This window comes from Dipodomys ordii, unplaced genomic scaffold, assembly GCF_000151885.1.
Source record: "Dipodomys ordii isolate 6190 unplaced genomic scaffold, Dord_2.0 Scaffold3, whole genome shotgun sequence".
In the NCBI taxonomy this organism is placed as follows: domain Eukaryota; kingdom Metazoa; phylum Chordata; class Mammalia; order Rodentia; family Heteromyidae; genus Dipodomys; species Dipodomys ordii.
The window spans coordinates 24670529-24698171 of record NW_012267219.1 but is presented as its reverse complement, the minus strand read 5'-3'; the positions used below and the strand labels follow the sequence as shown (position 1 = coordinate 24698171).

The 27643-nt window shown below is 39.5% G+C and overlaps 1 protein-coding gene across 3 annotated transcripts in view; it reads left to right on the top strand.

Moving 5' to 3' along the window:
• The window catches only part of Poc1b (POC1 centriolar protein B), a 78286-nt gene that overhangs the window by 7930 nt on the left and 42713 nt on the right, over positions 1 to 27643 (top strand). For all 3 annotated transcript variants that reach the window (XM_013022060.1, XM_013022049.1, XM_013022069.1), the window contains exons 3-7: positions 11457 to 11628; positions 17007 to 17186; positions 25753 to 25860; positions 25962 to 26077; positions 26895 to 27028. In XM_013022060.1, coding sequence (XP_012877514.1) covers positions 11457 to 11628; positions 17007 to 17186; positions 25753 to 25860; positions 25962 to 26077; positions 26895 to 27028 — 710 coding nt within the window. The remainder of the gene's footprint in view (positions 1 to 11456; positions 11629 to 17006; positions 17187 to 25752; positions 25861 to 25961; positions 26078 to 26894; positions 27029 to 27643) is intronic.

Below are 27643 nucleotides of genomic sequence, written 5' to 3'. Positions count from 1 at the left end.
CCAGATGCTATCCAGTGCTCTGAGTGTACACGCAGTGGTGAACAACACACATCTACTTCCTGAGATGGTATAAAGAAGTCATGGTTCAATGGTAGAGGCAAATATTAGCTAGTAAGCCCACAAATCCACGTGTAAGTACACCTGGATGGAAGAAAGGAAAACAGTGCTGCGAAGGAAAGAGACAGGGTGTCTGATGAGTGATAATAATTCTCCACAGAAGTTATATTTAACTGAAGACATAAAGGAGGAATTAGCTAGGTAAAGACTAGAGACTGGCATAGGCAGAGACCATTACAAGTTCTAGAAAGAGCTTGTACTAAATTAAGGAAGTAAAAAAAAAAAAAAAAGCCAGAAAGACTAGAGCCTGGTAAACAAAGAGTGTGATGAGATCACATCTCAAGAGCAGCCAGAGGGAGTTTGTGGAGACCTTAGAGGCTGCTGTTGGGGACAGGGGCACCAAGAGATGTATCTTAGTCCTAATTGTTGAAGCTGTGGTATGCCTTTATTTAGAAGAAAGGCATATGTAATTCTAATTAAGGATAATTGAGATGATATGGTCATAAAATATTATATAAATTATAAGATTATAAAATATCCAGTAAGTGCTTTTAAAAGAAGCCATATGAATTCAGAGGCAGATGCTGAGATGTAACCTTAAGCCAGAGCCATAAACCAGAGTGATAGCCTGAGGCAAGACAGAGAATTGACGTTGTAAACATGTTTATGAAATTTAAAGTCATGGGATGTTATTAGTCCACCTAGGAATAAGTAGAAGAATGGGAACAAATGACTGGAGTTTGAGTTGTCCAACCTTTAGATCAGGAGATAGAATGCAGTTTGTAGTATTCACAAAGAAGGAAATGGCATTGCCTCATGAAAGCTGATGTCAGAATATGGTACCAATGTTGAAGAGAGAGAAGGCACTGGGTTGTTATAATGGGTGGTGGGGGACAATGGAGAGTTGCACACTACTTCTCCATGTAGAGGAAGACCCCTGTAAACTTAGCACGAAGTTACAGTTTCCAAGTGGGGGGCTGGGTGTCCAGCAATTGTCACTGGCACAAACATGGTCTTAGGAAATGCAAAGTGAAAGGAGTTTTGCCTGAGGAATTGGAAGGCAGAAGGAAGACTTGGGTATGTATGAGAGAGGTAAGATATACAGAAGTAGTGAAATGAAGTTGGAGAGAAGGGAGGCTCGATGAATATCTTAGGTCACTGGACTGGAGCCCTGGATAAGGTGGAAGCCATGGTACCAGCTATGGATAAGGAAAGTAAGTTGTGGTAGGTTTCCACTAATGATTTGGGAAGTAGGTGTTTAAGTGTGCTGGCGGCCAGATTCAGTATTCATAATAGAACAGGTTTCTGAAAAGACCTGGAAGAAAAGATCTCTGGCCCAATTTTTCTCTCATTCTAAAATATTAATCATCTCCTTCTTGGCCTAGCTGACTCCTTGTCCTTCAGGCTTTCTCTTAAAATACTACTGACCGTGCACGATACCTAAACTAAGTATTTCACCTACTCAAAAATGGTTTCTTGCTTTATCGTTAATTCTTTATCAAATCAAAAATTATAAATTGAATAAGGCTAATAGCCATTTTGAATGTCCTTAACTAAAGAAATGGTCTCTCTGAAGTGACAGAAATGCAGTTATCCCAATCTGATGATTACTTATTGAGTATATCCCATAGATTTCTAAATGTCCATTTTAAAAGTATACCCTAAAAGTAAAATTATGTGTTTTACTTCTGTATTTGTGAAATTCAAAGTCCAGTAATTCCCAAAAAGTGTTAGGTAATAAGCTGAGAACCAGTGACTCACGCCTATAATCTTAGCCTATGATGTCTGCTATTTCACTTGATTTTAAGCTCTTTAATTTGAGATTTTCCCTCTTTTGACGTCCCACATGAGGTAAAGATCAGATACCTGTTGCATGAACTAATAATGCTGGTAAGTTGAAAGAGGGATGACTTAGAGCAGATGATGTGTGGAAGAGAATGTGATTGTTGTTTGAGAGGATTTCAGGATATGTGGTTTCCCCAAGTAGTCAAATCCAAGTTAATGTAGTTGAGAAGGAGGAAGATCTTTCAGAAAGGAGCTTGTTGCTTTTAAAGGCAGTCATGCAGTGGAGATTCCTGTAGCCCAGGAGTAGTTTTAGGGAGAGAGAAGGCACCCATAGCAGTAGCTAAACGGATATACAGAGCATGAAGGGAGTATATGTTTGTATAATGATTGATAACCTCAGAGACTTAAGGCTTAATTTTTTGGTCAAGAGTGGAGGAAACAGTGTGGAGTAAGGTAGATTCCTTCCCTTCCCCTTTTCTACCTGGTAGCCTTTTCAAAGTTATGGTTTCAGAGGCTGGGTTGGAAGATGGTGGAAAGTAGAGAATGGGAGGAAGCAATGGCCTTATGAAACACCATCCCTTTTTATGGCTGCAGAAATTCAAAATCCGTGATTTTCCCCAAAAGTCTTAGGTAGTAAGCCAAGCACCAGTGGCTCACACTTATAATCTTAGCTTTTTAGACTTCTGAGATTTGAGGATCATGATTCAAAGTAGCAGGAGCAGAAAAAACACATGGAACTCTTATCTCTAATCGATCGTCAATAAAACAGTAGTGGAGCAAAAAAGGTAAGCAGCAGCACCCAGACCCAGTTCAAGCCCTAGTACTGGCACAAAAACAAAAAGTAAGAATATTAGGTAGTAAGCAGCAGAGGTTAGGAAACACAGCCTTGAAGGCATGAATTTAAAAGTTTTCCACATGGCTTGCAGAATCCAACTCTACTTTAGCACATTTTAAAGGTATATATTTTTTAATATAGAATGGTACTTTTCTCCTTTTTTTTCTTCAGGGTTATTTTAACGTCAACTCAATTGCTATGTAACATGTAGGCTATTGGTAGAATAAATGATGGTGAAGGATGCTGACTCAATGCTGAATCACTTGCAACTGTTAGAGAAAATTATTGTATACACTGAGAAGCAGTGACAGTACAGTATTTGGCCAATTTCAATGTGTATCAGAATTGACTTCAAAAATTTATATTCTTGGGTCTCACTTCAAAGAATGTGTGATTTTTTTCCCCCTAGAAATTATCCTTTAAAACTAGCCACTAGAGAAAAATGTGTAAACTCCCCATGCTTTTGAGAATCAGTGGCTAATTGGCTAAAAGCCCTTGATATGGAATCTGACAGGAAGAATGAGAGGGAAATTCATCTGTTACCTCACCTCACTAAACCCTATTCTTTTATCCATAAAATAGGCATGATGATTTTTCACCACCTCGTGAGGCCCAGGTAAAAAATGCTTATGAAGTATATAGAAGTAGGAGGCCTATAAAGTAAAAGTAAATGTTTGTACCATTGATGTTACCAGTCTTTAAAGAAGTGGAATTTGACTACACTAGACTCCAGGTCTCCGTATCTCCTTACTAGAGCTTTCTTTTTTGACAGAACTAGTGTTTGAACTCAGGACCTCTTGCTTGCTAGGTGATTGATTACTGCTCTACTGTTTGAATTTCTAAGGCCTTTTTTGTCTTCCTTGCTGTTTTTTTTTGCAAGGGGAGAGGGGGGAAAATTCCTGGGGCTTGAATTCCGGGCCTGGGTACTGACCTTGAGCTTCTTTTGCTCTGGGCTATCTCTCTACCACTTAAACCACAGCTCCACTTCTGGGGCTTTTGTTTGGTTTTTGGTAGGTTAGTGGAGGTAGGTGTCTCACAGACTTCCTTGCCTGGGCTGGCTTTGAATCGCAATCCTCAGATCTCAGCCTCCACAGTAGCTAGGATTACAGGCATGAGCTACCAGGGCCCAGCTATATTTCATTTTGTTGACGGTTTCTTTTGCTAGGGACAAACTTTGTCACTTAATCCCATTTGTCAATTCTTGCTATTATTTCCTGAGCTATTGAAGTAAAAATTATTTTTCAAAACACTCATAGCTTCTTTAGCCCCTAGTATGCTAGCAAGCTAATTACTTTTATGAAATAGAATGAGGTATTCTAAAGTACTGCCATCACTCAATTATATTGTTACATAGTTCTTGCCTAGTAAAATCTAACCCTGACAATATTAAAATTTATCTAGTTCATATAGAAATGTGTTTTTGTGACCCTCTTAATTCCATCTAGGTTTGCAAATGCATGTTCCTAGGAATTAGATTTTATTTTTCTTTTCTTAAAAATATAGGAGGGCTGGGATGTAGCTCAGTGGCAAAGCGCTTGCCTAGCAAGTGCAGCGTCCTGGGTTCGATCCCCAGTACCAAAAAAGAAAAGACAAAAAAAAAATATAGGAAATTGCTCATTGATTTCATTAGGCTATTTCCTTGTTAGTTTTTGCCTGAAGAAGAAGGCAGTACAATGTTTCCTTTGTGTATTTCCTTGTGTGCGAGTATAAAACTGGAAATACAACAGTACAAAGTCAAGATATCTTAACATCAGAACACTTGAGTATCACTCAAGTGGACCTTATAGGACATAATGGAAATAGAAAACAGAATGACTTCTGAAATAATTGAAAATTTCAAAGGTTTTCACATGAAGGTATTTTGGATTTTCAGAATCTTTTGAGTATAGAACTAAATGAGTTGAGAGAATATAATTCAAATTTCTAAGATATAGAAAGTCTATATTCTTCTAATATATGTATGCTTTATTAGTGTGTGTGTGTGTGTGTATTACTAGGGTTTAAATTCAGAGCCTTATACTAGCCAGGCAGGTACTCTACCACTGAACCATACCTCTAACCCCTATTATAAGTACTCTTTAATTCAGATTCTCATGTGTGTGTGTGTGTGTGTGTGTGTGTGTGTGTATTCTCTCTCTCTCTCTCTCTCATATAATTGGTTGTAATACAGTGTCCCTGAACTTTTTTCATCCAGGCTAGCACTCTACCACTTTGAGCCACAGCACCACTTCCAATTTTCTGGTGGTTAATGGGAGATAAGGGTCTCACAGACTCTTGCCCAGGCTGGCTTTGAACTGCAATCCTCAAATCTCAGCCTCCTGAGTAGCTAGGATTACAGACATGAGCCACCATGCCTGGCCTCAGTAATAATTCTTTTAAAAACTTATCACAGTGATTTATTTATACATCAGAAAATTCATATACTGCAAGATCATTTGTAGGAAGTTCAATACTGTGAACAGCCGAAATAATCGATTTATTAAGCTATAGCTATATAGTAGAGTGCTATATGGCCTTGAAAAGAATAAAGCAGGATTTTTGCTTTTAGTTTTGACACTAAGTGGCATTGGAAGACAGCTATAAAACTAGACAAAATGGGGGCTGGGAAGTTGGCTCAGTAGTAGAGTGCTTGCCTTGCATGCCTGAGGCCCTGGGTTCGATTCCTCAGCACCACATAAGAAAAAAGCTGGGGGCTGGGAAGGTGGCTCAGTGGTAGAGCGCTTTCCTTGCATGCTCGAGGCCCTGGGTTCGATTCCTCAGCACCACATAAGCAAAAAGAAAAAAGTAGGAAGTGGCGCTGTGGCTCAAGTGGTAGAGCGCTAGCCTTGAGCTGAAGAGCTGAGGGACAGCGCCCAGGCCCAGAGTTCAGGCCCCACAACCGGACCCGAAAAGAAAAAAGCTGGAAGTGGCACTGGGGCTCAAGTGGTAGAGCGCTACTCTTGAGCTAAAGAGCTGAGGGATAGTCCCAGTCCCAGACTTCAGGCCCCACAACAGGACCCCCCCCCAAAAAAAAAGAAACCTAGACAAAATGTATGAGATAACTGTTTTAGGCACTGAGCTACAGGGACTACAAAACTATATGAACATACAAGGTGAGCTTACCATACCCTGGCCTTTTCTCCATGACAGAAAGGTAGAGTAGTAGCAGAGTGGCAGACATCAGAGTTTTGCACTCTGATTGATGGGACTGAAATTTGGATAACACTGGGTGCCGGTGGCTGGCGCCTATAATCCTTGCTACTCAGGAGACTGAGATCTGAGGATCACAGTTCAAAGCCAGCCCAGGCAGGGAAGTCCATGAGACTCTTATCTCCAATTAATCACCAGAAAACTTTAAGTGGCACTGTGGTTCAAGTTGTAGAGTGCTCACCTTGAGCTGAAGAGCTCAGGGACATCACCCAGGCTCAGAGTTCAAGCCCCATGACTGACCAAAATAAAAAAAGATTCTGGGGTGTTGTCTGAGCAGTGACCATAAGCTACTCTGTATGTTATATGTATATGTATAGGGGAATGTCCTCAAAGATTTTTGAGGTGAAAGTCACCAACACATCTACAGGACCAATTAATCCATTTAGGAAGTCAGAACCCTTGTGACTCCAAATACTTCTTCAAGTCCCTACCACCTCAACATTGTTATTTAGGTGCCCAAGCTGCAATATGAGTTTTGTAGGGACAAACCATATCATATAGAGTGGCATTATATTTCTAACTTCATTGCAAATGGGTGAGAAAAAAAATAAGCACATTTAAAGGATTTTTTTTTGTCGGCTATGGGGCTTGAACTCTTAAAGGTGTTTTTGCAGAGAGAAAAGGATAAATAGACAAAAAGTAAATAATAACAAAACTTAGTAAATGTATGAGGCTTTTGTCTTGTAATTTTTTCATAAGCTTGAAGTTATCAAAAATTATCAAAATTGGTAGAGTAACATACTTACACAGCTTTACATTAAAAAACAAAGATGATTTTCAGTGTATATTACATTAAGTGAACAGAGAAGGGGAGACTAGAGAGACAAAATGCACAAGAGTAAGCATACTGCATTACCATTTGAAATATGAACACTACTATCTGTAATACAAACATACATGAGAATGGACATCAGTTTATGTGAGCACATGGCAATGCAGGCTGAAGCCAAGAAAAGGCATTAGGGGACCAAAACCTGGCAGGGGGTTCACAGGATATCGTTTTGTAATGTTATTCTGTCCCAGGCACCTGTCTAATTGCAAATGTTTAGACACGTAAGATAATGTTAAAAACGCAGAAAAACTAAGGAAAGAAGCATTTACTTTGACAAAATAGTACCCTTAACAGAGCAAAAAACTCAAGTTAACTACAGGTGGTTTTGATTAAAGCATGACTGATAAAGCTTAGGTTAAGGAAAGAACATTATTTTATATTGTCCCTTCTAGAGACAAAGAAGTAAGCTAGAAGAAGATAGGCTTTGTCCTAAAGAATATTTTTTCAGCTCATGGATTATCATTTCAAGAATATCATACATACATACATATATACATAATATATATGTATACATAGCTATATATATATACATACATATATACATTCTTTATATACATAAAGAATATACATTGTTTTAGATTGTGCGTTTTACTAACCTTTTTCTTCTTTCAACATTTTATTTCAAAATAGGCCATTTGGGTCATGAATGCTGTAAGCTTTGACATTTGAAGTTATATGGTAATGTTTATATAGGGTGTGGTTCCGTGGAAACATGAAAGCAGATTCTAAGTTGACACAGTAAAACATTAACGTCAGTAATCTAATACCTGCCTTTTATTATAATGATAGTGGCTTTGTTGGAACAATTCTTTCTTAAGACATGTTAAGGAACTAAGAAGGGAATTTAGCGTTAGTTTTCGTAACTTTTGGTGTGAATAGATCCATACAGTTCTTATACTTCAATACTTTTCTGTTTTCCTGAAATTAGAGAATATAAAGTATACTGATCTATAATGCTGTAACTAGGACATCTCTGCCCTCGATGGCCCTGAATGGATAGGCCTCAGAAACTCCACCACTGCACTCTATAGTCAAAATCTCTTTCTGGGCTCCAGGCAGGTAGATCCATGTCCATCTCTATCTGCTGTTTCTACTTATGTCCAATTGGTACGTAAATTTTCATGTCTGAAACTTTTGAATTTTATTCCTCCTCATCCTACCTTCCAAACTCCCTTTTCTTCTTGTCTTTCCCACCTCATTAGACCGCATTAAGGTTTAGGTTACCTCTTCTGAAGCCTGGCACCCTTCTGACTTCTCTTCCTCTCTGTCACATCTCACCCCTTAGAAAGCCTCATAGGCGCTACCTTTGTTTATAGAGTGTCTTGATTTTCACTGTACAGACCATAGCCTTCTCCTGACATCATTATTGCAAAGCCTGTGAATTGATTACTTTATTCAGCTTTGTCTCACTGTTCCCTGTTTATTCTTCATACAACAGCCAGAGTGGTAGACTTTGGGTGTTTCTAAATGTTTTCTTGATAAATAGATATACAACAAAAATTGCACAAAACATAATCTACAATCTGATCAACTTTCACAGTGCAACATACCTGCGTCACTAAAATTCAGAACAAGAAACATTACCATTACTGCCATGTATTAGTTAGCTTGGCATTACTATGACAAAACATGAGATAAGCAAACTTTTAGGAGAAAAAGCTAATTTCGGTTCACAGTGTCAGAGATTAGAGTCCATTATTAGTTGGCCTTGTCATTTGGGGGCCTGTGGGAAGGCATTATACCATGGTGGTAGCACATAGTCGTGGAGGAAGCTGCTCATCTCATGGTGGCTGAGAAACCAAGATTGACACAGGAAGGAGGTGGTATCCCAGTATCCCTTGATCCTAAGTCTCACCCCCACGATCCTAACAACCCAACATCCTCCCCTCAGCTCTTCAGCTCTAGGCTAGTCCTCTACTGCTTGAGCCACTTCTGGTTTTCTGAGTGGCTTATTGGAGATAAGTCCCGGGGCTTTCCTGCCTGAGCTGGCTTGGAAGCATGATCCTCAGATCTCAGCCTCCTGAGAGCTAAGATTACAGGCGTGAGCCTGAAATATGCATATGCATTCTTAGAGTTATTTCTGCTAAGAATGCTCTTTCTCCACATCTCTAGTCTGGATCACTCAATTTCAATCAGCTTTCTGCTCAAATGACTTCAGAAAGGGCCACCTAATACGTCATTTAACATTAAGGAGTAAATAATATATGAAAGTCCTGTACATGCATGAAATTATCAATGATGTCTCCATACTATACTGTTTTCAGGGAAGGAATTGTTTTCTATTTGCTTTAGTGTATCTTGTTTGCAGTATAACACATAATACTCAAATAGGATGCTAAATATAATGCATCTGAGAATTACTTGTTTTTTCTTTTTGGATACATTAAATCAGACCCCAATATAGATATTTTATCATTTGGATGATCTGTGAGGCAACATCAACTTTGTATGCTTTCTTTTCTTTTTATTTTTTTTTACTTTATATATTTTTTGTTTCTCCACAACACAGTTAAATTTATATTTTGAAAAACTTTTACAAATTTTCTGAATTGAAGCAATCTATTCCCATATATAAAAATATATGTAGCTGGGAAGGTGGCTCAGTGGTAGAACGCTTGCCTTGCATGCATGAGGCCCTGGGTTCGATTCCTCAGCACCACATAAGCAGAAAAAAAAAGCCGTAAGTGGCGCTGTGGCTCAAGTGGTAGAGTGCTAGCCTTGAGCTGAAGAGCTGAGGGACAGTGCCCAGGCCCAGAGTTCATGCCCCACGACCGGATCCCCCCCCAAAAAAAGAAAAAATATATATGCAAATATATATTTATTGTAAAGATAATGTACACAAGGGTTACAGTTACATGAGTAATATAATGAGTAAATTTCCTATAGAGGGTTGTTACTCTCCTCTTTGTTTTTTCCCCTACCATCCCTTCCCTCTCTGCCTTCCCAACTCCTCCCCCTGCCAAAGTTGTAAAGTTCATTTTCTTTTTTTTTCTTTTTTCTTTTTTTTATTGTGAACATACCATACAGAGGGGTTACAATTACATGGGCAAGATAATGAGTACATTTCTTATCAAGCATTGTTGCCTCCTCCTTTGTTTCCCCTTCCCATCCCTTCCCATCTCCCCCCTCCCCCCGCAAAGTTGTAAAGTTGGTTTTTCGACATAACAACTTATACATCTCATTGTTGCAATGGGTCCACCTGTATCCCTATTTAAAGGATTTGTTTTTGCCCTTCCCCTCCACAAATTATACCAACATCAAATACAGTGAAAGCAAGGATTATACCGTGGGGGAGGGACATACAAAGCAACAAAGAAACATAGGAATAGACATAGGTCCCATGGTTTCCCTTATTTGCAATAACTAGTATATGTCTGAGACAGGCAGAAAAGGTCAGATAAGTTGATGTTAGGTGAAATGAACCCCAAGATAAGTATTCAAATGTTTTTGCTTTCATGCAATTGTTTCTAACATATTTATAAGATGATTTCTTTGTTACTTTGTGTGCTTTCTAAAAATAAATGCTAGGTAACATTGTAGCTTAAAACTTACAAATGCACTTTAACTATTTTACATGAAGATAATATATAAGCTTGAATCCAAATGAATACTGAATGGTTAGCTAAACAACTTAGAAGGTTTCAGTAGCTTTATAAAGCCAGGCCCTATTTTTCTTATAGCAGTAGTACTAATTGCATTTTAAGTTTGCAAAGTTGACTTTTTCCTAGGCATTTTGTAGTCTAGACTTAGTGATTCTTTTCAACCTGCTTCTTGCTTATTGGGGCTATTCTGTTGCTGTATACATAAAATTTGCTTTTTATGCAAGACAGATCTATCTCTCATTTATTTATATGTTCATTATATGTTCATTATGTATGTTCAAGGCCTTAATTTCCACAATTGATTATATTTGTTTTCCTTCTCCAAAAGTTTTAAACTAAACATGATTCTTTTATTATTTGTCAAATTGCATAAAATTGCCCTCTAGCTATGAAAGCCATTTCTGGGTCAATTGACAAAATTTAGAGTTTAGTTGGTAGACTAAAGAATTGCATATATTTAGCTGGGTGCCTGTGGCCCACGCCTGCAATCCTAGCTACTCAGGAGGCTGAGATCTGAGGATCGCGATTCAAAGCAACTCAGGGCAGGAAAGGTTGTGAAAACCGGAAGTGGTGCTGTGGCTCAAGTGGTAGAGCGCTCTCGCATTGAGCTGAAGAGCACAAGGACAGCGCCCACGCCCAGAGTTCAAGCCCCACAACCAACAAAAAAAAAAAAGAATTGCATATATTTGATTATTTTTCTAGCTGGCAATTGCTTTGGGTAGGTGAGAAAATATTCTTAGAAACTTGATGAAGAATTTTTTAAAAATTAGCTTTCCCTGTCCAAAGAAATCCAAAACAATGACATGTGACACAGATTTAATAGCTCCCCGGTCATCAAGAGAGTGAGGCAAAACTGGCTCTTAGTCCAGTGATCCTCTGAAGTACTATGCTACTTTCTTGTTAAATAGTTTAACAGAGCTCGAATTGAATACTGGGTCCAGTAACCCTGCTATGTGGTTTGTTTGCACAGGATTCAGTCAAGCTTGCATATTTGTGATGTGGCTTAATATTTTTGCTATAACCTGATCTTCCCTACAACTTAACAGCTTCTCTGTTACCAAGACACCTTGTTATTAGATGTACTGCCCTCTTAAATTAAAAATTCCAGCATTTGCAGTTTAACTAACAATGGTTTTATCCTTCTCTTTCTTAATAGCTACTGCATCCTGGGACACCTTTCTCATGCTATGGAATTTGAAACCACAAGCTAGAGCTTACAGATATGTAGGTCACAAGGACGTTGTAACCAGCGTGCAGTTTTCTCCACAAGGGAACTTACTAGCATCTGCCTCACGAGACAGAACTGTTAGACTCTGGATTCCTGATAAGTAAGAGAAATAAACACTTGATATTATTTGGCTTTAGGAATGTGAAGGAACTATGCCTCTCTGCTTTGAATGTACTTCTTGGGTATGCCTAAATTCCCCACCTACCTGTATTTAATTGGGACACACAATTGTGGTTCCTTCCCTAGAAGCCCCACCCAGCATTTGTAACCCAGGTAACTGGCGCACCTGGGGGCAGTGGGAAGTCCCCCAGGCTCTGAGGTCTTTGCTGTGGCTACACCTCCTCCCACCACATATATCAGTCACCATGATTGGTTCTGCCCTTTGTTTTGCTCCTGGCCCACTTGCAGCCTTTCCCTTTCTACCTTTCTCTCCTTCCCTTTCCCTTCCCTTCCCCTACATCCTTTGTACCCCCTGCACACCTCCATCTTGTACAAGTGGCAGAATGCTCTTCCCCCAATAAACTCTTTTCTGCCTGATCCAAACCTTAAAATTATGTCTTCTTTCTAAAAAATTACTTCCAGCATGGAGATATGAATGTTTCAAGCTTTCTGGGGATGGTGGTAGTTGGCAATTTGTTATTGATTGATTAATACCTGTACTTGGCTTCAATTCAGGATCTCATGTGCTTCCTTAGATTTTTTTTCATCAATGCTGGTACTCTACTATTTGAGCCACACCTCCACTTCTGGCTTTTTGGTGGTTAATTGGAGATAAATCTCACAGTGTTGTCTGCTTGACCACTGGCTTTGAACTGAAATCCTCAGATCATAGCTGCCCCCCCCCAAGAAGTTAAGCACCCCTCCATAGTAATTAGCAATTATAGATTATCTACCAAGAAACATATGCATTGCAGTATATAAAAAGTCTACAGTTTATTCACTTCCTATTGTCCATTCATAGATGTTTTAGGGACCCTTTGATGTTTACTGACTAGCTCTGTGCTTGAACTGTTCTTTGATTTTGATTAATAAAATTTATTTTGTGGCGCCAGCATTTCCTTGTTAAAGAAAATTTCTGACAATATAAATTGCTGCATTTTCAGGTCATACCAACTATTTTAAGCAATTATGAAATTATATTTTTTAAGAAAAGCTTTAAAACGTAAGTAGCTAAGTGTGGTGGAGCATGCCTGTAAGTGTAAGGGAGGTAAGGAAAGGAAGATGAAGGGTTTGAGGCAAGCCTGGGTTACAGAGCATATCCCAGCCTGGCGTGGCTTATGAGATTTTGTCTAAAAAAAAACAAATGAACAAACAAAAACAACTTGAAGAATGTAAACTTTTAAGCATACGTGAAAAACTGAATAGCGTCTTCCCAACTATTCATCAACTAACTTCATTTTACTTCATCTAACTCCTTTTTTAGTACTTTTAGAACAAATTTCATGCATCCTATCCTTGCTTGCTGTGTCTTATCAGAAGATAGACATTTGGGCATTTTCCTTGAATCTGTTGTAACAGGATTTGATTTGCAGCATGTGACTGAGCAGGCCTGGACACTTAACCAATCAAAGCAAGTTCACAGGGGATTACCCTGCCACTGGACACTTTATCCTGCCGTCACGTAGGAAATTTCATTCTGAGAAATCTGTGTTTTTATCTGGATGAAAGTAAAACCTGTTGATGAGAAATGACAAGTTATAGTGATAATGTGCATGCATGTAGAAGGGAGTAACAAAGGGGCAGAGACCAGTTTGGGGCTCAAAGGAGAATTGTGCTCTAAAATCTTTAAGTTTGGAATTTAGGGCTAGCACAGATTTTAGTCTTTTATAATGGAAATCTCAGGGAACAAGGGTTAGCAAGGTTAAGTCACATGGAGCCCTTAGCTTATAGCTCCTAATGGCTCATGGCCCATCTTAGTGCGCTGATTATGTTTGTGTATCTCTGATTTCTCTTTCTAAATCAGATGATGGAGGGCCAGGGCAGTGGCAGGTCATACAAAAACAGATGCTTCCACCAGTGACCAGTTATCTCACAGTGTTTAATAGTCCCCCACCTGTTTCGTTCAATACAGAAATGATCGTTTTAATGATTTTATGCATTCTATGCATATGGGTTCTCCTCACTTGATGTGGGAGAGGGTGACTCCCACAGCCTCATTGTGCTGATAGCTGGGTGGAGGCCAAGCATTTCCCTCACACGTCCGGAGCCTTGGTGCTGTGGTTGGCCAGGATGCCTTGCTTCTCCACGCGTACTGACTCGGCAGTATAACATGGACTTTCTTAATAGTATGGTAGTTGGGGCCTAGAGAGTAAAAACAAAGCCACTCCCCCTTTTCAAGGGCTAGACTCAGGGCTTGCACAGTGTTACTTCTGCTACATTCTCAGGATTAGGGTCACACACCAGTCAAGACTCAAGTGAGAAACCAATTGTGCAAGTAACACTGTGCAAGCCCTGAGTCTAGCCCTTGAAAAGGGGGAGTGGCTTTGTTTTTACTCTCTAGGCCCCAACTACCATACTAGCTGGTCTGCTACATTCTCAGGATTAGGGTCACACACCAGTCAAGACTCAAGTGAGAAACCAATTGTGCACCAGCACAGCAAACACAGAACACACCTATTTTGTTTCTTACATGCTTCCTGGTGAGACAAGTTCCTGGCGAGGCCAGTCCGCAGTGGAGACTAAAGCCTTTAAAATGAAGGCTTGCGGAGCAGCCTGCTGGTGTGTGGAATGGGGAAGTGGAGATCAGTGCGGGTTTCCGGTGATCCAGAAAGGGAAGACTGTCCCTTCCCTTCCCATCCCAGTCACCACAGTCACCCAGTCACCAAGTCTTCTTTATCTTCTCTCAGTTTTAAACTGTACTTCTGATTTCACCATATAAAAGATCTTCTTGAATCTTCACTGTAGTAGTCCTGGAATGTGCCCCCTCCCATCTTTGTTGAAAATCAATTTTAGTTATTCCTGATGTATTATACTGGTCAGATGATGGAAATTAAATGGTGAAGTCTCTTTGCCATCTACAGGCCACAGAAAGGGGCAAGCCAGGTTGGCTCTTAAAACATTTACACCTGGATTTTTCCCAGTGGAATTCATAAAATTGCCCTCTTTTATGTGCCTACATTGTGCTTAGGTCTGATCCTACTGAGATGACTGAAGCAGCAATCTTCTCCTCAAAAGCACACTACTTAAGAGAAGCAAATCTGTTATTTTGTTTGTTTATTTGTTTGTTGTTGTTTTTGCCAGTCTTGGGTCTTAAACTCGGGCCTGGGCACTGTCTCTGAGTTTCTTTTTGCTCAAGGCTAGCACTCAACCACTTGAGCCACCGTACCACTTCCAGCTGTTTCTATTTATGTGGTACTGAGGAATTGAACCCAGGGCTTTATGCATGCTAGACAAGCACTCAACCACTAAGCCACCAGCCCATCATTTTTTGTTGTTGTTTATTTTTGTTAGCCCTGATATAAGCCAAGTGCTGGTGGCTCATGCCTGTAACCCTAGCTACTCAGGACGCTGAGATATGAGGATTGTGGTTTAAAGCCAGCCAGGCAGGAATGTATGGGAGACACTCATCTCCAATTAACTACAAAAAGCTCTGGCTCAAATGGTAAAATGCTATCTTTGAGCAAAGAAGTTTAGAGACAGTGCCCAGGACCAACACACACATACACACACACACACACACACACACCACATGTCATGATGTGATGTATAGGTTAAATAATATTAGTAGATCCAAAGCCACCTGAAGTTGGGAAGTAGTTCACCTGAGAAAGCACAAAGGGCAGAGGTATGTTTTAAGCGCTGTGGCTGTTCTGAGTACAAAGTTCAACAGCACACGTAGGAGTTGCCTTTCAGGTTGGAAAGCCAGAGATGTGTTTACACTAGGATTTATACACTTGGTTATGTAGCTACTTCTAGCAAGTAGATAAGCACAATTTGTATGTGACTAGCAAGGATGAAAGATTAGAACAAGGAAGCCAGATAAGAGGATTTTGAAGTAATCTAGGTGAAGGATATTGAGGTTATATAGCTACCGAAGGGTAAGAGCTGGGGTACAAAGAAGCAGGCCATTCAAAAGACATTGAGGAAGTGGACACACAAGGTTTATTTACTTCCTTGAAAAGAGGAAGGGGTGGCACTAATTGTGATTTCCAGGATTCTGGTTCAGAAGTAGGTGGCTATTGTTTCAGGACTCTAAGATCTAGGTAGAAGTGGCTGTAACCAATCAATAATAGGTTGAGGGGCAGATGTGTGGGAGGTAGGATATCGAAAAGACTGAGACTGTCTAGCTTCCATTGCCAATCTTTTTCACTCAGTTGTGGCAGTTTTCCCCTTATGGTATCAATAACATAAATAAGATTTTCTAAGTGGGAACATTTCTAAGTCCTATAAAGTAAAAGTGCCTTGAGAACATAACAATACTGACAGAGTATTTTAGTATTTTTCAAACATAACCTTATAGCTCCAAAACTACTGAAAGCTGCTCCTACTTTAACAATTCTTACGCTTTTTCCTCCTCAAGTACCTCACATTATTTTCTCTATCTTTTTTCACTTTCTAGCCAAGAAAGAAAAAAAATCTGAAATTTTAGATGCTGAAATATGCTTTTTTTCCCCATTAATATTGTGTTTCATTTATGAATACTAAGATCAAGTCTACAAAGTAAGCTAGGCCTTCAGTACACATGTGAGTCTCAGTTCTCATCATTCCAACTCACTGGAGGCTGGGAGTGTAGGTGACCACGGTGAGGATAGATCACCCAGGGCACTGTGTAGAAAGGCAAATGACACCTAGGGTATCTTTTCTTCCCAACCCAGGCTGCCAAGTCACACAGCATCCATGTGATCCAGGTACAAAATACTGCTTGGAGCTATTAATTTAATCAGTCCTAGTTTTTCTAGGTTGTACTTTCTTTTCTGAGTAGCTGGATTACCTGGCCTATAGATTGTCATTTCTAAAGGAAGTTAAAAATGCATGGTAGAGGGGCTGGGAAGTTGGCTCAGTGGTAGAGTGCTTGCCTTGCATGCATGAGGCCCTGGGTTCAATTCCTCAGCACCACATAAGCAAAAAGAAAAAAGCTGGAAGTGGTGAAGTGGCTCAAATGGTAGAGCGCTAGCCTTGAGCTGAAGAGCTGAGGGACAGTGCTCAGGCCCAGACTTCAGGCCCTACAACCGGACCAAGAAAAATAAAAATAAAAAAAGCATGGTAGAGACTGGCTCAAAACTTCTTCCCCTAGCTTCTAACTGAGACAGAAGTAGAATGTGCATGTCAAGGGTAGGTATAACCAAGGGTCTCCCTTGTTTTAATTTTATTAAACCCAGCCAGTATGAAACAATATGGAGGTGCAGTACAGCATACTTCATACTTCTTCTAGGTTTACAATAGTTAAACCATTTTATACATTTCCAAGTCTTCGTTGTAATTAAATGTTGATTATAATTAAGTCAAGTAAGTTATTAGTATTAAACTGTTTGTTTCCAGGAAAGGGAAATCTTCAGAATTTAAAGCACATACAGCTCCAGTTCGAAGTGTGGACTTCTCATCCGACGGTCAATATCTTGTTACAGCTTCTGAAGACAAGTCTATCAAAGTATGGAATATGCATCGCCAACGCTTCTTATATTCCTTATACCGACACACACACTGGGTACGCTGTGCCAAGTAAGTGAAGAAAGTTTCATAACAACACTTTTTTTCTTCTATAACAGATTTTTACCTCCCTATCTCCAGAAATGAGATTGAGGGTAAATTCATTCATCTACTCAGCAAAAATGAATTACATGATTATTGTGTGCTGGGACCAGTAGTAACCTTGTTCTCATGGAACTTGTGGTTTTGTTTTGTTTTAATTGTGAAAATACCGTACAGAGGGGTTACAATTACATGGGCAAGGTAATGAGTACATTTCCTATGAAGCATTGAAGGGAACTTGTGTTTTAAAGAGATAGACTTTTTTTTTTCAAGAAAGGACAATAGGTGGAGAGGAAAGGGATGGTAGGGGAAATATAAAGGAGGGAGTAACAATACTCGATAGGAAATGGATTTATTACCTTGCTCATGTAACTGTTACCCCTCTGTACAGTATCTTTACAATAAAAATACATATTAAAAAAAAGAAAGGACAATAAAAAACTGGGTAGGGTTGGTAGGGGTGAGCCATTTTAAACAGTGTTCCTGGATGCCTCTCGGAGAGCAGGGCTTTGAGCAGAGAATTAGAGGAAGGAGGGAGTAGAGCTTGAAGAATTTGTGAAAGGAGGTGGGAGTCTGCTAGCTATTTGAGGGAAAGCAAGAGTAGTGAATGGAGCAGAGGTAGGAGAGTAAAGAGGGAGACCAGGGCAAGGTCAGGGTATTCTGCCGTGTTCCACGGGGAGAAGGAACGCCTCGCACTGTCCTCTCTCTGGTAGTATAGTAGGATCACTCTGACTACTGTGCAGTCCATAGTTAGAACGTCCTCAAAACACTAAAAATAGAACTATTACATGGTCTTGCTGTCAACTCTTTGTTATGTACATAAAGGAATCAAAAGCAGCACACAAAAGAGATACCTGCACATTGCTGTTTGTTTTGGTACTATTCACCATAGTCCAGTCATGGGATCAGCCTAGATGCTCATAAATGAATGAATGGATAAAAATCTGGTATACACTTATATGTGTGTATACACATATATAATATAATCACATTATATATATTTATACAGAGAGATTACATACATACATGAATACACAGTGGAGTATTAGCCATAAGAAAGAGAAGAAAAATGTCATTTGCAGAAAAAATGGATGGAACTGAAAACATCCTATTAAATCACATAAGCCAAACTCAGTAAAGACAAATGGTTATGTTTCCTTTTTCTTTTATTTTAAGGAAGGAAAAGGAGAAAAGAGACCTGAAAGTAGGAGGAGGAGTTAAGAAATAGGAAGATTTGGGGGGGAGGGAGGCTGGGAAGGGATGTGAAGGGTAAACCAAAGGAGGAGGCTGCAATGCTTGGTAAGAAATGTACGCATTATCCTGCGCATGTAATTGTAACCCCTCTGTACAGTATGTTCACAAATAAAAAATAAAAAAAAAAGAAATAGGAAGATTGCCAGTGGGAAGGATAAATGTGCCAGGCGCTGGTAGCTCATGCCTGTAATCCTAGCTTCTCAGGAGGCTGAGATCTGATGATCAAGGTTCAAAGCCAGCCCGGGCAGAAAAGTCCTCAAGACTCATATCTCCAATTAACCACCAGAAAACCAGAAGTGGTGCTGTGGCTCAAGCAGTAGAGTGCTCGCCTTGAGCTGAAGAGCTGAGGGATAGAGCACAAGCCCAGAGTTCAAGCCCCACAACCTACCAAAAAAAAAAAAAAAAGGATAAATGTGGATAAAAGGGGCCGTAAATAATTCACAGTACATATATGGAAATGTCATAGTAGAAGCCACTATTTCATACAATTACTATAAACTAATAAAAAAATATTTAAGTTGATCCATAGCAAGCATGATGGTGCATGCCTATAATGCCAGCTATTTGATTTTGGAAGTTTCTTTTGTTTTTTTGTTTGCTTCTTTGTTTTTATTGTCAAGGTGATATACGGAGGGGTTACAGCCAGTCCTGGGGCTTGAACTAAGAGCCTGGGCTCTGTCTCTGAGCCTCTCTGTGCTCAAGGCTAGTGCTCTACCACTTAAGCCACATTCCTACTTCCAGATTTTTCTGTTTTTGTGATACTGAGGAATCAAACCCTGGGCTTCATGCATGCTAGGCAGGCACTCTACCACTAAGCCACATTCCCAGCCCCCAAAGCCAACTGTTTGAGAGGCAACTTGGAGAGACCTTGTTTCAAAACAAAATAAAATATAAAAAGAACTAGGAATATAGCTTAATGGGAGAGCACTTTACCAGCATATGCAAGATCCCTGTTGCTATACTAAATACTACAAAAATAAATTATATGTATTACATATGTGTGCATGTATGTGTATATATTGGACCAGAAATAGGGATAGATGGTTAGGCCACTATGTCAGTGCAAATCTCCATGTGGATATTTTGAGAAGAAGCAGTTGGATGCTAAAGGGAATTTGGAGTTACAGCAACAGTATTTACTCTTACACCAAAATGACAGAAAGAGGAGTCAAGGAGAACTGTAGAATCTTTGTTAGAATCTGTTGGTCAGTTAACAGCCACAGAGTTCTAAAGATACACTGCCAAGAAACTCCAAGTTCACATCTCATTTCTCCATCAGAGTTGCCTAGGAAAGGAAGACTGTTTTCTTTTCCCAATTTGTAGGTGAGAAACATAGATTTTAGAAAGCTACAATTAGGACTCATCTGGTTGAAAGTGACAGAAACACAGAGAACTTCATTTTCTCCCCCTATGGTGGTTGGTTACTTGGCTGACGTGTGATCTTGGAATAGAAGACTAGAACCAGGGACTCCAGTACCACCAGCTTTCTCCCAGTTCATTGGTTACAGGAGCCTTTTTTGACTAACAGCATCTCATTTTTCTTCTGGTTTATAGTTCATAGTGGTTTTTTTTCTCCTCTGCTTCTCTAAGATCTTTTATTTGTAGCACTTTTCTCATGGTGAGCCTAAAAATAGTTGACTTCTAACCGAGACCCTCAGATTTCAACCTCTTGAGTAGGCCAGACATGAGCCACCTGCACCCAACCTCAAGATCACTTTTGTTGCTTATAGAAAATGGAGGCACAGGGCTAGATGTGGTTTAGCAATGGATTGGAATGAGGGGCATTGGAAGGGAAATAGCAATCAGTAATGACTCTCTTGCCGAGAAAAAGAATGTTGAAGAAGAAGCAGATCAGAGGAAGAAAGATGATAAATGTGAGTTTAGAAAAGTTCAGAGTTGGAGGTGCTTACAGGCAGCTTATGAAAGGTGACCAAATAGGACTCATGGGCAGAAATCTCAAGAAAGAATAGCTATAAATAAATAGATAGTGATTTCATTTACTGTTTGTCTCAGTTTGCAGGAATCAATTCTGTTGTTGTAGTTAAAGATGGATTCTCTTCTAATGCTGACCAACACTTTAGAAAATGTAGAAATTTTGTGTCTATCCTTCAATTTCACCTTAAGTACATAAACAACAAATCATAAGCAAATTCTGAGACTGCCAATTTTTAAAAATGCATATATGAACGTTTTAGTCTGAATGTAGTCAAAACTTGCTAGTGTAACAGATAGAAAATCATGGCTAGTTGATTGTAAGCTTCCGGGGGTTATCTGACTGGGTAGTTTCAGAATTCACCCTAGGACTGAAAGTTTTGTACTTATCTAGGCAGTCTTATTACACTACTGTTCTTTGTTTGGTGGCCTTCCTATTAAAGGGCCACAGGCTTCTGAGGTCCTTTTGCTTAATGATTTGTTTCTTACAGAACATGGAACAGTTCTCACTCTGTTTGGTCCTAGAACACTGAAGGCTCAAAATGTGTTTATGGAATATATACTTTAATGATAAGAAACATCAGTAGATGACTGGAGGTATAGCTCTCAATGGGAAAGAACTTACCTAGTATGGGAGGGAGGGAGAGAAGAAAGGAAAGAAGGAGATAAAAAGACAAAACAAGAAATAAAAGGAAAACTTGGATTTCTTACAAATGCTTTTTGGGGGGGGGCACCATTGGGCTGGAACTCTGGGCTTGGGCGCTTTCCCTGTGCTCTTCAGCTCAAAGTGAGTATTCTACCACTTTAGTCACAGTACCATTTCCAGTTTTCTAGTAGTTATATATATAAGAGTCTCACAGACTTTGCTGCCCAGGCTAGCTTTGAACCGTGATCCTCAGTTCTCAGCCTTCTGAGTAGCTAGTATTACAGGTGTGAGTCATGGCACCCAACTTACAAATACATTTTGTTATTGTTGTTGTTGTTGTGGGTCATGGGGCCTCGGGACCTGGGCGCTGTCCCTCAGCTCTTCAGCTCAAGGCTAGCGCTCTACCACTTGAACCACAGTGCCACTTCCGGCTTTTTTCTTTTTGCTTATGTGGTGCTGAGGAATCGAACCCAGGGCCTCAGGCATGCAAGGCAAGCACTCTACCACTGAGCCACCTTCCCAACCCCTACAAATGCATTTTAAAAAAACATTTCCTGGTTCCTAGCCAGATGCCAATGGCTCGTGTCTGTAATCTTACCTACTAAGGAGGCTGAAATCTTAGAATCATGGTTCAAAGTCAGTCCAAGCAGGAAAATTTGTGAGACACTAATCTCCAATTAAGCACCAAAAAGCCAGAAGTAGAGCTATGGCTCAAGTGGTAAAGTACCAGCCTTGAGTGAAAAAGCTAAGATACAGCACGCAGGCCCTTAGCCTGAGTTCTAGTACCATCTCCCCCCTTCCTCCCCCCAAAATCATGGTTCTCTAATAAGCAAAGTAACTCTGTACATCTAGGCCTAAAATTTTATGTAGAGACTGAGGAATTCCATAGATCCCTAAAGAACTCCTGTTTTATAATTTGGGCCACTCTCATGAGCATATGAACCAGTTTTTCAAGAAAGAAGTTGAAATTTTTCCTCATTTTTCTTAACATCTAATTAACCTGGAAGGGTTCAACAGCAATTAAGTTGGCCTCAAATGCCTTTCAGGCAGTCTGCCTGCTGACCCATTAGTCACCATTGACTAATATTCACCTTGTGTGACTGTGTATGTTTGCAAAGGAGATTGGGTGGTACTAAGTTGGAGACTGAACAGTCTTAACAATTCTCAATGGAAAATTTATATTCTGCTAATAGTCTTCAAATTGACAGCCCTGTCAGGTATTGTTTGGGTTTTATCAATAAGGGCCTCATGAAAGTCAGGATAAAGGGAAGATTGTCTTTTCAGTGCTGACTTATTTTTTTAATGTCTGTAATTAAAAAGAACAGGGAGGAGGCAATACAAACCATCAGCCTTTCAGCTCTTCTAATGGCAAAATCATACGCAGGAATTATAGTGGCATGTCCAGAGAAGGGGGAAGGCTTTCACAGTGCTCCCCCTTTGGTTGTGTTTCTTTGGCGGAGGAGCCTGCCTTGCCTCTGCTTCTGGCCTCTTCCCTTTGGATGCCACCACCCTCCCCATCCCCACCCCCACTTATCTCAAGTGCAGTCACTTCCTTTCTTTACTTCTGGGAAATTACTCCAGGTTATGGCACCCTCCTGCTCAGGATAAGATTTTAACTGATCAGCTGCTTTTTCTTATTTACCTGTTTCTTCCATAAGGCTTCTGGTAGACAGATTGGTGCCTTTTTGTTTCATTTTTTTATATCACAATCTAAAAATGACATAAATTCTGAGTCCCCCCTCCCCATTCTCCCCTCCCTAGAATGAAAGCTTCATGAGAGTAGGGATGTTATGGTCTCATTCACTTCTATATTCCTGTTATCTAGAACAGGGCTCGTCCTGGGGACTGACTACCAGGTACTTAGTAGACTTTGTGAGTAAATGGGTGAATGGATGAATTAGAATGAGTGAATTTTCTCCCATAAATTCTTCAAGGAAAAGAGTGGGGAGGGAGGAGGGGGGGACGTGCTTGTTTAATTTATAGCTTCTATCACCTCTCATAGGTTTTCTTACAGGATAATTTGTTCTCTGCCTGGACTACTGCTTCCATTTTAGAACTTTCTATGGCTTATACAGAACTTAAAGTACTCAAAATAATTTGGCTAGTCAACAAACTCTTTTATCAGAAACTTAAGCAAAGTTTTTCAAAAGTTTGGCTAACAGCCAAACTCAGGTTCAAACCTCAGTTTCTCTCCTTAGCCTCAATTAACTAACCTGCTTTATAAGGTTACTTTGAAGACAAAATTGGTTACTCTAGGAAGTGTTATGAACCATTCAGGGAGGTATATACTCAATAAATGTTGGTAGGAAAATGAGTGATAATGGGGGTAAGGTTAGATTGGTAATATTATAGAATAAGTGTATTAGTTACTTTTGTATAGCTCTGATGAAAATGCCTGACAGAAACAACTTACGGAGTAGCAGATTTAATTTTGTTGGTTTCAGAGAGGTCATCCCTCTTAACAGGGAGGGTGTGGCAGAGCTAGGGGTAGAAAATAAAGAGCCTAAGACAACATAGAGCTCTCAAAGACGCACTTCAGTAATTTATTTCCTCTTACCTTTTACTGTTTTCCAATAATGTCATCATATTATGATTCTATTAAATTATTCAAGTGATTAGATCAGAGCCTTAGGTTCTAATCTTCTCTGAAGACACAGACACCCCATCCTGAATTTTACTAATCACTAAATCCAATCGGATTAGCAACCAATTAACAGTTACAATGTGTTTTTATACTTTTTCCTTATCTGATAATTCCATTGTACTAAATTCTTATCATGGTTTTCCCAAAATGGAAAAGTGACATCCTCTCAGAAGTATTTTTGCCACTTGAAATGTGCACATTAAGTAAAGATAGCTTACTAAGAAAATGGTTTGTTTGTTTGCTTGCTTTGTGGGTCATGGGGCTTGAACTCCAGGCCTTGGCACTGTCCCTAAAGTTTTTTGCTTAAGGCTAGTACTCTACCACTTTGAGCCACAGCTCCACTAAGAAAATGTTTGCTTATTTACGTTGGTTTACAATTATCATGACAAGTTTATTTTCATGAGGATACTGAATAAATATTTCATCCCTAGAGTCTGTATAAGTTTCCTCTCTTTGGAATATTTCTATAATACTATTCTCTGTACTTAAGTCTTTTTCACATAAATTTTAGAGAAAAAATTTAATAAGGTATTACTTGTTATAATAAAGTCAGAGTAAACTCCCCAGCATGGAAGATTTCTCATTAGATTATCTTCACATATTTAGAAATACTGTATTTTGCTTCTTCCATGATGAATCCGTTCATGGCCAGAACAGAAGTTTCCATGAAGAATTAGGTCCTTCTTATGAATGAGGTGGGAGTAAGGAGTAAACCCAAAGAAAACCTTCAACTGCATTCCACACCCTTGGCTGATGACTTATAGTATTGTGGACTTTGGGCGGAGAAGGAAACTACAAATAAAACTTATACCTAGTCATCAGTTGGTGACATAAATCTGCATTTTCTGGGTTTATTACTAATAATAAAAATATAGTTCATAGCTTCCTAAATTAGACAAAACTGTGTTTCATTTTCTGTCTAGGCCTCTGCTAGAATTTAAAAAAACAAAAAGAAACTTAGAGAAGATCCTTTTGTTTTGTTTTGTTTTTGGTTGATTGTAGGGCTTGAACTCTGGACCTGGGCACTGTCGCTGAGCTCTTCAGCTCAAGATAAGCGCTCTACCACTTGAGCCACAGCACCACTTCAGTTTTCTGGTGGTTAATTGGAGATAGGAGTCTCACAGACTTTCCTATCCAGGCTGGCTTTGAACCACGATCCTCAGATCTCAGTCTCCTGAGTAACTAGGATTACAGGCATGAGCACCAGCTCCTGGCTTGGAAAAGATCTTAAAGGAACAGCGAACACAGAAGTAGTAGGAGACAAGGTGTCTGCGATTTTTCTCCTCTGTTTCTTTATGGGACTTCGTGGAGTATAAGTTTGTCCATGAAGCAACTTGTGTTTTGTTCTTGAATGCATTGTTCTAGTTTCGGTCCAGGATCGGTCTCTGCCCTCCTCTCCCTGGGTCCAGGAAGCAGCCAGCTTAGAGAAGTTAATGATGTCACTTAATTGTAATTCTTATGTACCAGTCCTATTTCTTTCCACTAAAGCTTTACTATGCAGTTGGTAGAGCTCTGGTATTGTATGTATGTTTATTTGAATTAGGGAAGGGAAGGGGAACAACAGAATGGTGAGACAAAGGACAAGGGGGGGAATGACAAGAAATGTACTCATTACCTTACTTATGTAACTGTAACCCCTCTGTACACCACCTTGACAATAACAATAAATCAACAAAAAGAAAAAGTTCTCTAAAGTGATGTGGACAGAAATAGAAGACAAGAAAAGAAATAAATAGCATACCAAAAAACAAAACAAAAGTAAGGTATTTGGCTTGGAAGGAATGTGGAACTGAATCAGAAGTTCAGAGCAGAAGCCACAAAACTAAATTATTTGAATAAAAGACAAAAAAGAAGAAAGAAACTTGGTTGGTCTGAATATCTGTTTTGGTCTTTTAATGATCAAAACATTTGTCATAATGATAGTTAGTTGGAAAGACCTTTGGTTCCAGAATATGGCAGCTCTGTGGTTCACCGGGCTCATTTGTATGTGGTATGGAACTGTGGGGTGGTGATTACCAGGAACCGTTCACAAATAGAATCTTCTTTCTTCTGCTTTCCAGATTTTCCCCTGATGGAAGACTCATAGTATCGTGTAGTGAAGACAAAACGGTTAAAATTTGGGATACCACAAATAAGCAGTGTGTTAATAACTTCTCTGATTCTGTAGGGTAAGTCCGTCCTCTTTGTACATCTATATAAGTCAGTTTGCTAAGGAGATATTGCATTAGATCAAATTTAAATCTTAGGCCAGCATATTATGTCTTCCCAGATTTGCAAATTTTGTGGACTTCAACCCTAATGGGACATGCATAGCTTCAGCAGGTTCTGATCACACCGTGAAAATCTGGGATATCCGAGTAAACAAATTACTCCAGCATTATCAAGGTAACAGTTTCCCCAGCCAGAACACGGACACACACACACACAGAGTTTTGAATGGTTGTTCTAGGAAAAGATACTTTCATGGGGTTGGGGGCTGCCTTTGAATTGAGTAAGAACAGTATGTAGTTAGCTCTCAAAACCAGGAAAGGTGAAATTACCATGGGGCTTTTTAAACTGTTTAAAAACAGTTTAATGGGGATGCAAGTCACAAGTTTGAATTCTGAATCACAAGGCATACACAATCCCAAATGGATGTTGTAACTGGTAGAAAACAACTTCCTACTATGTATATTGAAACTAAAAGATAAATAAATTTTTCTTGATTTGTATTGGCTTTACAGTATATTAAATCCACCTTGTTGTCCTGTGTAAGAGTAATAAAAGCTGTCACTTGGTGTTTACTATGTAGTAGAGACAGTTAATCCTCAAAATATTCCTTATTATTACTTCCTCCATTTCAAAGATAAGAAAAATTAAAAGTAGAGTATAACTTGCTCAATAATGGATAGAACTGACAAGACTCTCTGCTGGCTAGAATATGGAACTTTTTTGTTGTTGTTGTTGTTCTGGTTATGGGGCTCAGGGCCTGGGCATTGTCCCTGAGCTGCTTTTGCTCAAGGCTAATCGTCTACCACTTGAGTCACAGCTCCACTTCTGGTTCTTTTGTTTGTTTGTTTTGTTTTGTTTGGGAGGGCAGGGATTGGTGGTTTATTGGAGATAAGAGTCTCATGGACTTCACTGCCCTGGCTGCCTTCAAACCATGGTCCTCAGATCCCAGGCTCTGAAGTTGTTAATTTTTGCCTTTATCTCTACAAATTAGTTCACAACTGTGGAGTTAACTGTGTGTCATTCCACCCTTCGGGTAACTACCTCATCACTGCTTCTTCTGATGGCACCCTTAAGATTCTGGATCTCTTGGAAGGAAGACTCATATATACGCTTCAAGGACACACGGTATAAACTCCAAGATCATTGTCTTTTAAATAAAATCTATTTTACTGTCACAAAAGTTGCTATTATCACAAATTGTTTTACTTCTAGAACCCTTTTTATTTTATTTATTTTAGATGATAGAGAGTACTGGGGTTTGAACTCAGGGACTCATGCTTGCTAAGCTGGTATCAAAACACTTAAGTCATTCTTCCAGCCCTGCTTTAGGTTTCTTTTCTTTCTTTTTTTTTTCTTCTTCTTGTTACTTTTGAGATAGGAGTGTCAAACTTTCTTGCCCAGCCTGGCCATAAACTACATCCTCTTGCCTTCAGCCTTCCAAGTAGCTTGTAGAATAGGTGAGAGCCTCTAGAACCACACTTTATTTCTCATCAAAATCAGTATCTTTCAGTCAAGCATAGTGCTATACATCTGTGATCTGTACTCAGGAGACTGAAGCAGGAAAATTGTGAGTCTGAGACTGGCCCAGGCAGAAATTGAGACCCTTTCTCAAAACCAGGTGGTAGAGTGCAACTGTAGCATGGTGAGGCATTTGGTGTTGAATATAAACTATTTCTCTCTAGTGAGTAAACATTCAAATGTCTATGAATATTTTAGAGTGGATCCTCTTTGGCTTTTTCT